Consider the following 12,564-nt stretch of genomic DNA (forward strand, 5'->3'; position numbering starts at 1 on the left):
TCTAGCTTTATTAACTAAGCTCTTAACAGTCCGGCAGTCAGTGTTAAGTTACATGCGTAACTACAAAACTGTAGTTACGCATTGTTGGAAAGCTAAGATCCTTGAAATTTGACTGAGCAAACCATCTAAAGGTACAATCACAACAGCGGGTACAAACAACGGTAACAACAAACAATTTTAAAATTGAGGTAGTTCACCAATGAAGTCTCTTAGTAATCCAGCGATTGCTAACACTGCAAAAATGGTCTTGTTGCATCTGCAAAGGTTGAGATGATCCAATCCAATAAAGTATTTCGTTCAAAACACAGTAATAATCCACAGAAAGTTGATATGTTGAAAGGTGATATGTTGGTTTTTTAAAATGGCCACTGCACTCTTACCTTTCCACTGACACCTCAGCTAAATCAAGGAATTTGGTGCTAATAGGTACATTACATAGGGTTTGAAATGATAAATAACATCTAATAAACTCAGACTTTTATCACTCAATGCCAGTAGTGGTTCAGACACGGGCTGTAGAGAATTACACTTCAAAATAACAAAACAATGCATGTACTCCAAATGGTTCAAGAATGACTTTCAGTTTACTTTGGGTATGCCTTGGATAGTGGTTTTAGGCTATTTGTACACTTATATGACATATTGATGTTAATGTTGAGAAATATGACCCAATCACAGTAGAAAGTGATACAGCGAAATTCATCCATTCATCTTCATGACCAAGGCGGTGTTAGAGGCTTGGTGACATACGGTTTTTTTTCAGGGCTACGTGGTCAGGGACACGATCCCAAGTCTCCCCTCGTCATTTCATCAGTAAAGTCATTAAAGAGAAAAAAACAAAGCTCTTTGAGCTAGCTTGCTAACTGTAAGTCACTCAGTTCCCCATTCACTAATGAGACAATAAGTTCACATGGTTTGTTAAAGAGGAGTGTGGCATCGACTGCTGTTTCATAACTGTCCACAAGCCAGTCCTCTGTTACCCCTGCAGAAGAAGTATCTGTAAACACAGCTGGATGGTGCAACACAGCTAACAAGCTTCCTGTGTTTTGGACTCTCCAGCTCTCTATTCCCTTAAACATCAACACTATCAATGGTGCAAATCAATGACAGAAGATATTCAGGAACTACCTATTAGCAACATACTACTTATTAGTTATTTCTCATTTACCTTGTTCCTTGGTATGTTCCAGTGTTACCCCTTTCCTATCCTTGCTGTCACACTCCAACAAGTACGCCCCCAGTTTCTCTATCCCACAGTCCTTTTTCTTGCTCCAGCTCTTCCAACCTCCTTGTCTTCTCAACTCTTTTGTCCTCTCCTTCCCCTCTGCTCATCTTCTCTCAACCTTCTTCTTTATTGTCACCTCATCTGCTATTCTCTTACTGCCTTTCCGCCCTCTCTTCAACTGTCCTCTAACCTCCTTTTTCTCCGAGCAGTCTCCTGACTTCTTGTCTTTACTTTTTGCCTTATTTCCCCATCTCAATTTTCTTACCCTTTGCCTCTTTCTTACCCCCCCTCTCCCCCTTGTCTTGTCTCCCGTGTTGTTCATGGATTATTAATCGCCTCGTGGAGCTGGAACGCCGCTCTGACACTCTCTAGACCAGCCATAGAAAGCTATTGACTACAACTTTGTTCAAAGAAACCACAAGGGATTTTTCAAGGGTTGCTGAACTTGTCCTCACAGCTAAGGTTAGAATATAGATTGTTCACAAACTTGGACAAAGTATGGATCAGCTGCAAGAGAAGCAGAAAAGTAACAATATGCTTTAGTTAATGGGGTATACAAGATGCAACTGGCTGAGGAAATTAGATATTAGGGAGAAAGGATGCATGCCTTTGTAATGAGTTATGACTTTGTTGGTTATAGCTGATTGCAGCTCCCATTTTTGGAGTTACTGTAGTTTAACTTTGACAAAGTGCAAGAAAATGCAACGGAACACTTTAATTTTCAAGTCAGCAATTTCTTTATTCCTTAATCCTGACAATGAGATAATATTAAAAAGACTTCCTGAAGTAGATAATAATGATAATAAGAATAAGAATATTAGTTTTGTGAAACTGTAATATGTTGCAATGAAAACACAGTGTTGCAGTGGGACGAAGGGACACTGTTGGCAAGTAAACAGTAATATGTGTCAGTTTACATTGTTCGTATATGATGGTCGTGTAAATGTAGCTGTTGTCTGTATTTACCACATTGGCTCAAACATAATTTCTAGTCGGGATATAAATTTCAGATGTAATTTCCATAAACTTAATAATTACTCAGGTTACCAAATTGTGTTTTTGAGTTAACTCTTGAGGTTTCTTCTACACAGGGGAACACCACAGAGGCCACCACATCACTAAATGATCATGCTCACTGATGAATGTTCTGCCAGGTTCTTGGAACATGGGTTCAGCCAAACACAGCAAGCTAGTAACAGTAACTACAATAGTGGATTAACAAATTGCTGACTAATCGCAGCGCTTGATCACCTAGAAATGTACATGAAAACCACTCTTGAACATCAGGAATTTTGGCAGTAAAATGATCACACATATACATTCACATAAATAGTTGTCTATAGCTGTTCAGCAGTTCGCAATCCAGGATGATGTCCACAAAAATCATCCAACCAGAGGTCCAAAGCACTAAAAGTTTATTATTCCAAAGATTTACTGTCACAAAAGAAAAAAAAAAAAAACTGCTATTTCTTACATTAAGAAGCTGGAATCAGAAAGTTTTTGGCACTTGTGCTTTACAAATGACTTACATTACATATTTAAACATCTATGCACCTAAACAGAATGTTGTATCTGCAAACCTGGAAAAGGGTTTGTCTATACTGATTAATTCAAACTAGAATCACTAACTACAACCCAATTTTAGACATAGACTACACCTATTCATTTGTCTGGCTTATTGTCTGGCTGATTATTTTTCAAATGTTTTAAACTGGGCAATAAAGCTGTAAAGTCCAGAGAACATACATTTAAATGAAGGTGTGTAAGCCTAACAACCTGCAAATAGAACCAATTCAAGACAACCAGTCAAAAACAACTGTAACAACTTTGAGCACATACTGCACAATGAATGGAGCCTGTCGAGACATAGAGACAGCTCCATGTCAGCCACACTACCCTTCATGGTGTTTCACTCACAAATGTCTTGGCTTTGATGACCCGCGTTGTCCAGAAATATGGCAAAAGAAGGCATTACAGCACAGCAAAAAAGATGCAGAGTAAGAATGAATGTTTTATTCTACATAAAAGCTTTATACAAAAGGAATATATTCAGATGTAACCCTTTTGTAATCTCTAACATTTTGATTAGTAACGTTAATTGAATTAAATTTAATTTTTTTTTTTTCTTGGTAACTGTAACATATTACATTTATTTTTAAATTTCATTATGTAATGCAATTACATGTAACTAGTTACTCCCCAACACTGATTCCAAAATCACTCACTTTTTGGACTAAACCTCTCATATGAGATAGTAATGTTGATGATATTATTTAATGGGGAATATAACTAATGAGGACTTTCCCTTTTATAGAGTATGCCAAAAAGATTTTTTTTTTTTTACTTTTAATCATTGTTGTGTTTTCAGGAGTACATCACCGTCAGGTAATAGCACTTTTGTAAAAACAATATTAGTTACCTCTACTGCAAGTATTGACATTTTTCTGTTTGAAACATCCAAGGTTAGTATGAGAGGACATTTCCATAAGCAGTACATGTTTTTGTCCTGAAAAATTATAGTTTGTGCATTTGCTCTTTGCTATGGTAGCAGTCACAGTGTGCATGGGCACCAATGTCAGTGAGGCTTTCAATGTAGTAACAGCACAAGGAATTAAACTTTTATGCATCTATTCTCTCTAGTATGTTTTCAATGGACTTCAACAGGATTTAATTGTGTTGTGTTTGGTATTGATGGTTAAAGCCTGCAAACAGACTGAAATTATCTTAATTAACTGAACCTTACTTGGTTTTCATGTCTGCGTAATCTACTGTGTATGTAGCTCTATGTACTGTGTGTGTGTGTGTGTGTATGTGTGTCAGTCCATGTGTAAGTACAGTACAAACGTTAAGAGTGCTTACCTCAGCCATAAAATGACAGTGAGGCTATTCTCCTCTGACAACTGTCAAGAGTCACTCAACTCTTCCTTCAGTTGTCAACATTTGAGTATAATGGGAACAAGAATGGCTCTTAAAGCAGCAAGAGGATAGTAATTGGTCTCTTTTGTATGTTTTATCTACAGTACTTACAATATGTGCTCTTGTATACGTAGTTATAATGCTCCTTGTAGTATTGTCTTGTATTTCTATACTACCTTAAGTTGTGCTGAGCATTTCTGTGTCAAGCATCAACCACTAGATTCAAACATACAATGACATGACAATTTATGTGAAGCTGATTTACCTCATTTCCTCAGGGACAGTCAGATCTTCCTTCTTGAAGAAATTTCTAGTATCCACTACACAATTATGCAGCTATGGCAACTTACTGCAGGACAGCAGTAAGGCAGGGACTCTGCTCCTTTTTAGCCTTTTGTTTTGTACAATATATTGTGACTGTAGGTCATGATATTCTTCCATATCCAGTATATATTATGTGCATATCTCGCATACTGTATTTATTCAGCAGGACATCAGAGTGGAACGGCAATGCTGTGAATTGAATGCGTATGGACCTGAGGCTGGGAAGCTAAGAAAATTTCAGTGTCTTAACAAGGGCTAATGAAGTCGTGTGAAGTCGTGCAGCCATCTCTGTTGTCCTGAGCATTGCCTATATTGGCAGAATGATTCCATGCGTACAACCTCAATTCCAAAAATGTTAGCATGATGTGGAAAACGTAAATAAAAACAGAATACAATCATTTGCAAATGAGCTGTGCTAACAGTTTTACAGTGTTCCTGAGCCCATGTAGTAATATTATTTATCCAGTCATGTGTTTCAAAAGTGGTGAACCTCGCTCCGTCCTCGCTTGTATTCACAAGCGAGTCTTTCCAGGATGCTCCTTTCATACCCAATCATGATACTATCACCTGTTACCAATCAACCTGTTTACCTGTGGAATGATCCAAACAGGTGTTTTTGGAGCATTCCACAACTTTCCCAGTCTTGTGTTGCTCCTGTGCCAATGCATTTGAAATGTGTTGCTGGCATCAAATTCAGAATAAGCAGATATTTACAAAAAGCATTGAAGCTGATGAGGCAAACATACAACGTTGTTTTTATTTTTTACACAGTGTCCACCTATTTTGGATCAGGTTTGTAGAGAACTTGTCTGAACATCTCTATTAGCAGTCAGTCCACTAGATGCCAAGGATGCAGGTGAGAAGGGCAAGAAGAACAAAGAGAAAGACAACTTGGACATAATAACAGTGGGAATAGAGATAACAGGTGCCTGGAAACATACAAAAACCTTTATCCTGGATGAATTAAATCTGTGAAGGACAAACAATATCTCTGATAGCCAACTACCAACACTGAGATAAGAGTGCAGTAAGGCTGATCAAGCCATCTGCCTATAACAATTACTGAGAGACAAAGAGAACAACAAACAACTTACTTCTTATCATGTGACAGGCTCTGTGTTTTTGTTAGAACTTTTGTGCCATTTATATATTTTTTAGTATATTATGGAATGAGAATGCTAGAATAACCAACAAATATTTCTGTCCTCCCATCATATTGGATTGGTTTACAAGCTGGTGGCAGTGACAAGTTGTCATTTCAGCTGTCTATAACTAAATACACCACTTGCATGACCCCTCTTATATCTTGGCGTGTAATTTTGTAGATGTAGAAAGCTGTAGAACATGGAAATATTCCAGGACAATATAAGTACCTCAAAATCATACTTAAGCACAGTACTTTAGTGAATGTACCTTGTTACATCCCACCACTGTCTACAAGAGACACACAAATACATACTAATAATGCTACAATAAAAAAAAAAAAAAAAAACACACAACAAGAGGCATTTTGACTGAATGTTATCAAATGTAGCATCGGCAACAGAAGGACACCCAAAACAGACCCTTCAGGAATTCCATAATCTTTGTTATGGAGGAAGTGAAAGTGCCTGAGACAACAGTGAAATATACACTTAGTATGGCTGTTTCTGACTGCTCTGTTTTTACTTGACATTTTGCCTTGATTTTACCACTGATTCTCTCGCTGTATTTTTGTTTTTTCTCTCTAGCTGAGGTGTCAAGAGAGGCTGGAGGAAGTCTGACATCACTGTTGGTTCAGCCCATCTCTGCCTTCCTGGCAAAGACGTTGCTGTCCTCTCCATCCACAGGGCAGGGAGACTCCTGTATTCCTCTCGCCATGCCGCCCAACGCAGGTAAATACACAAAATACAGTATGACAGAGGTATGGTCCCAGTGTTGAGGCTTACTTTCGGTTGGTTCAGTAGTAAGAAGCATCGGTAAAAACAGCAAGGTATGGTACATAAGTAAGCTATATCAGTGGTCCCCAACCTTTTCTTTACCATGGCCCAGTTTAATGTCTGACAATATTTTCACGGCCCAGTCTAAAGGTGTAGCAGATAAAAACAAAATAAAATGATAAGATCGGCATTAAAAACTGTGTTATTTTCTCTCTCTAATAATAATAATAACAATAATAATGAACGTAAATCCACTTTTTAATCATGTCAAGAGGACCTGGCTGCAGACTGGCACTGTCAGGCACCTCCACTGTCAGTACGGGAAATTATTTTTTCTTTCTGTGCGGCCAAGTACCAAATGACCCGCGGCCCACGCCCACGGGTTGGGGATCAATGAGCTATATGATAAATTTAACAGACATGTATATGAATTCACATTATTGCAAATATAGATATTATCAGTATATTATCAGTTTGGACTAAACTCATATTGCAGAGTGTTGAGTGAATTTGTCAGTTTGCATGTGTGTATGGCCTACAGGGAGCAGTGTTGACTGTAAAGCAGCAGGAAGGAAGAACCTGCATTATTTGTCCTTCACACACTGTGGGTGAAGCAGCATGTCACTGTCAGAGTGTCATGCATAGTGCAGGACATGTTGTCCAACACACATGATAGCTTAGCCACAATCCTCCTGTCTCCTACCAACCACACTGGGTCAAGGGGGCATCCCAGGACAGAGCTGACCTTCTTATTAGGTATAGATATATTATACTATATCCTCATTCTCAAGAGGAAGTCAAGTGTATTCTTGTTGGGTGCGGGACTCCGCCAAGGTTGTGTCCACTCCTGTTTGTGATTTTCGTGGCTGAACTCCTCATTTAGAGTTAACAATATACTTTGGTGACAGAAGATTGCATCTCTGCCTTTAAATATAACTGGTTACCCCCTTTGAGTTGGAACTGAGCTGCTACCCAAGTGAAGGTGTGCAAGGTATTGTACATGATTGAGGTACGGCATGTATGGACCATAAGACTGACTGAATATAGCGCTGAATTCGCAGTGATACAGGTGCTGTACAGGTGTGTAGAAGACACTGTGCCTGCAGTCAATGTTCTTGATTTACCGGTCCATGTGAAATTCAGCCCTCCACTATTGTCGTGAGTATGTAGTGCATTCAAACAGCTAAAATGAGCTTCCATCACCGGGCGGCCGGGGTCACACTGAGGTAGTAGTTGAGAAGCTCAGATATCTGGGAGGTTTTTGGAGTAAAACTGCTGTTCCTTTGCACTGAAAGGAGCAAGTTGAGGTCATTTAAGGTTCACAGTTTTCATAACAAATAAGAGCAAATAAAGTGGCAAAGTTTGAGGGAGCTACTGGCCACCGCATCCACACGAACCTGCCATCATTGATGAAAATGATGATCTAGGCATTTGAATAGGATATCCTCAGGATGCCCCTCTGTGGATTTATTTCAGGAATGTCCAACAGGGTGGACATATGAATGTGTATCTGTTCAAATTAAGTCAAATCCCTGAGGCTGGGGAAAAGAATGTCAGGACTTTGCTTAACCTGCTGCCATCACATCCTCCACAGAAACAGAAAGCCGTTCTTTTTGTGTTTATGTGTCAGCACGTAGAGTTCATTCTAAACAACATAAAACATTCAGTTTACAAGTGCTTGGCATGATAGCAGCCTTGATGTCCTGCTGCATCAAATAACAAGCTCTGGAGGGATTCTATTCAACGATATGACTGCATTACCGGGGTGTGTCACTGTTATGTATCTACAGTACAAAAGTAAAGTAAAGATGCCTTTCTTATCTTTAATGCAGACTACAGTTGAAACAGTTGAGTCAATTCAACCATCAACAGAAAATAATCTGCAACTTCTTTCATAATCATCTTATCAAAGTAATTTTTCATGTAACTATGCCAAGCATTCTTCAGTGCCAGTTTCTAAAATGTGAGGATTTAGGGCTTTTTCTCTGTTTATATAATTACATAGCATCTTTGGGTTTTTGACTGTAGGTCGAATGACACAAGACATTTCTTTTCACTGACAGATTTTTGAACGCTGTTTTTCATGTTTTTCTGTGGACACTTTCATTGACAAAACAAATAAGTGATAAATCAAAGACATGCAGCCTTTAACTAAAGTAGCTAAAGTCATTTATTGATTAGATGATATATGTTAAGTGAAATATGAGATATATGAACAATATATTTGATTCCTCAGTCTCACTGCATATTGACCTAATTTCTGTTAAGTATTGCATTCTTAGATATGTAGAGCATTGGAAAACTCAAAAAAGAGAAAACAAGCCGACAAAATCACTAATTATTCACACGAAGAAAGTTGAAGTTGTAGGTTCAGGGCTTCACTAATATGGGTCTGAGTTGTTGTGGATGTTGATCCCTGCACCACTGGCTATCTCTGCTAGCACATCACAAACACTGTATGGTAACTCATTGAGTTCATAACCTGGAGTCTCCAGCAAACACAGTTTGGTTGAGTTACAGATGTGACCTGACTGCCTCATTTCCTCTTCAGCTGTAATGTCCATGAGAAGTGTTTCAGAAACAGCAACATCACTCTTTTTCTTTTTTCTTTTCTCTCTCTTACTCGCTTTAACTTTAAGTTGACCTGATTAGCAAGTAGCCCAAAGACAAAACTCCCTTATCAACACTCACTTGTTTGTTTGTTTTTTGTAAAAAATAAAAAAAAAGAAATCATCAGAAAAGACTGTTTTTGGTTTTACAAAAACTGCCTGCATTCTGCAGCTGCATTTCCCCTAATACTGTACTGTGTTCAGTCATGTGACATGACAGCTAACGCAGGACAAAAAAACTACCTGGCAGTATATTAAAGCCACTGTTATTTCTGTATTCATCATGCAGATCAGCTGGCGGTTCAGAGTTCGTCTCTCAGCAGGCCGCAAACAGCGTTTAGACAGGCAAAGTCTTCAGCCAGATGTTCTGAGTGGATGCAGCTTTTACTGTGGATGTAAGGCGAGCACATGTATTTAAGATAGTGTAGACAGATGGTGATTGTCTCGGTCGGTTGCCGTGGCAATCGTAGCTTGTGTAGGTGAGCCAGAGGATGGACACGCTGAGTACACACGAGAGGAGAGAGAGAGACTGTGGATCAGGGCTGCGGATGGGTTCAGTTTCTGCAGAAACAGGCAGACATGTATGCAGACAGATCAGTCTCAGTATTAATTAATGAACATTCACAGATACACTTTGGGATTTAGAAATAAATGAGTCTCTCCACATAACTATTTTTCCATGCACACAATAATTTGTTTTTGTATAAAAATGTGTGCAACAGCTCACAAATGACAAGTAGTTTGTTAATGTAAGTCCAACAGTTTGTGTATAAATGTGACGTCCAAATATGTTTTGATGGAAATTGCAAGTACTACAAACACATATATTTGAAATATTATATAGAAATATTTATGCGTGCATCAGAAACACATTCGTGAACCTTATTTTTTCATATGTTGATTGTTTTACATTTAAACACTGCTTTGTCCCGACGTGTCTGTTGAGGTTTTGTTCACTGGTGTCATGTTTTTGTCGAGCACTTCCTGTTTTATTGTGGAACCTAACTTCCCTCTAGTTTTAGACCCTCGACTTCCTGGTGTGTTCCCGCCTGTCTGATTGTCTGCCCGCCCTTATTGTCTCCACCTGCTCCTTGTTACCTCGTGTATATAATGTCTGCGTTTCCCCTCTCCTGTGACAGATTGTCTTGTGAACCCTGTGATCCTTGTCAGTCCAGCCTTGTTACCTTGATTACCTTGCCCTAGTATTGAGAGTCTTTTGTTTTATCATTTTTGTATTATTGAGAATTATGCTTAGCGCCTTTTGTTTGCATTTTTGATTAATGAGCACTTTTGGTAAACATTGTATCTGTTATTAGAACCGGCCTTGAGCTGTTTTGTTTTCTACCCTGGTGTGAGAGTTGTGCATTTGAGTCCAGCCCTTTTTGCCTGAGCACTTGTGATATATACAATGACAAATATTTTTGTGTGTAGAGATTTATATAGAAATCCCAAAGAGTATCTGTGCATCCTTCTGTGTGCATTCATTAATACTGAGACTGGTCTGACTCCATAGCCATGCAGACTGAGGTAGGCGGGGACTAGGGAAAATCAGGCCTTACACCCTACGTTTTACATTAATCGTATAGAAATAAAAGCATTCACAGACAGATAAAATGGCAAATTCATTCTGCCTGGAGAGTCAAGAGCCACACAGGGAAACATACAGACTCAAACTGGTCACATATACATAGTGCAGTGCAGGCAAGACACTTCTCTCATATGTCCAGTGGACAGTGACACATTACATAGAATGGAGTTGCAGTCAAGGCAGGACATGATGCAGCCATATCCAGTGGAGCGGAGAGTGCACACCAAGGGAAGTTGTCTCTTTTTGAATGGTTTCCCCCAAAAAAGAGAGAGGTCATCTGAGTGTTGGTTTTGCTGATATGCAATGTGAGTCCCCTAAATTATTAGAATTCATGGGACCGATTCATATAGACCTGCTCTCTAACCCTTACTGTATTACATTCACTTCTTTATTGTAACTGTCTGCTATCTTTGTTGCAGTTTAATTATTTGAACCATTTTTATTGTGGCACAGTTTCGATTGCCTTGAAATGTGACCTGTTTCTTAGGTGTACCTCTTGGTAAGGTCATCATCTGTAAGTGAGATGCAGTTGTTCATTAACCTATTGTGAATGAAAGAAAAACACACAATAAAAGGGAATCACAGCAGGACATGACACACCCTCAGAGCCAAAATGACCATAAAATTCTTGTGAAAAACTGACACAGTGTAAAAGCACTCCTTCAACGGAGGACAGAAATTATAAGTGCAGCAGTGTCTTACCTAGCAAAGTAATTTATCTCACATTGAAAGGAAGGCTTCTCTCATTTTAAGCAACCCACATACAAAATAAAGCAGTCTGACAAAAAGGAAAGAAATATATAGAGTTTCATTTCCGTTGCCGGAAAGAGATGTATAGACGATAAGAGGGCAGTGGGGATATTTTCCCATCATTCGGACAGGAGGCTGCTGGGTAGAAATATAGAAAGAAGCCAAACAGCAGGTAAGAAAATGGAGATGAATGAGGTGATAGTGGTGTTCAAGGAATGGCTTAAAGGTCTGGTTCAGTCAAATAAAAAATGAAACAAAACAGAAAAAACACATTCTTATTTCTCACCTCCCTCTGGTGGTACCATGCTGATGCTTTTACATTTTGTCTTGTCAGGTTTTTGAGATATGGAGTGAGGACATTTCATCCACTATGACAGTACAATGGAAGAATTTAAAGTGCATTAGCACATTGAAAATGACATTTAAGTAAGACTAAGAGTGCACAGCCATGGTGGGAGGCTGTTTCATAGCACAGCAATGTTTAGAGCTAATGCTTAACATTACCGTCAGGATGCTAATTTGCTTACACTGACAATGTCACCCTGTTGAGGCTTAGAAAGTATAATTTCATGACAATCCATAAGGTAGTTGGTCCTAACATTGGTGCTATAGGAAAAGTCAGGGCACAACAGTCATTAGGATTCATCATCTAGGAACCTTGAATATATAATTCCATGAAAATCCATAACCTAGTTGTCAAAATATTTTGCTCTGAACCACAAATGTAAATGACATAGTTGTGCTAAAGAAAGAGGATGCCTCTAAAATATAATACGTCGTGTAGTCCGAAGTGTTGTTGAGATATTACAGTCTGGACAAAGGTGGTCGACCAGCCGACACAGCCATCCGTAGATTCATAGCATGGATACATCTTCATCAGGAGCGTGTCATCACTGTGTGTAACCCACAGACCTCACTGTGTACACAGTAAACTACTTTCTGCTGAACGTTTTGCAAAACCAAAATAAGATTTAAAAAGTGGTGGCAGGTTTGTCAGTGACAGACGTTTCAGAATGGTGGCAAATAAAACCAAACCACTATTCACATGGTTAGACACCACAAGACGCTGGTGACAAAACATGTTTGATTTTTGCTATTTGGGGTGAAACATCTATTAAAAATATCAGATACATTTAATGTAGAAAATAAAGGTGCACCATTGGTGAAATCCCTCCTCAGGATGGGTTGGTCGACGCTAGAATTTGTGAAGGATATGCCATACATATTGCAGGT

At 38.8% G+C, this 12,564-nt stretch overlaps 1 protein-coding gene across 1 annotated transcript in view; it reads left to right on the forward strand.

Annotated features, from left to right (window-relative positions):
* Positions 1–12,564, forward strand: part of LOC121606000 (inactive N-acetylated-alpha-linked acidic dipeptidase-like protein 2) — a 472,539-nt gene that overhangs the window by 298,857 nt on the left and 161,118 nt on the right. Inside the window, exon 9 of the mRNA XM_041936153.1 lies at positions 6,196–6,339. Coding sequence (XP_041792087.1) covers positions 6,196–6,339 — 144 coding nt within the window. The remainder of the gene's footprint in view (positions 1–6,195; positions 6,340–12,564) is intronic.

The sequence above is a fragment of the Chelmon rostratus genome, chromosome 4 (assembly GCF_017976325.1).
Source record: "Chelmon rostratus isolate fCheRos1 chromosome 4, fCheRos1.pri, whole genome shotgun sequence".
In the NCBI taxonomy this organism is placed as follows: domain Eukaryota; kingdom Metazoa; phylum Chordata; class Actinopteri; order Chaetodontiformes; family Chaetodontidae; genus Chelmon; species Chelmon rostratus.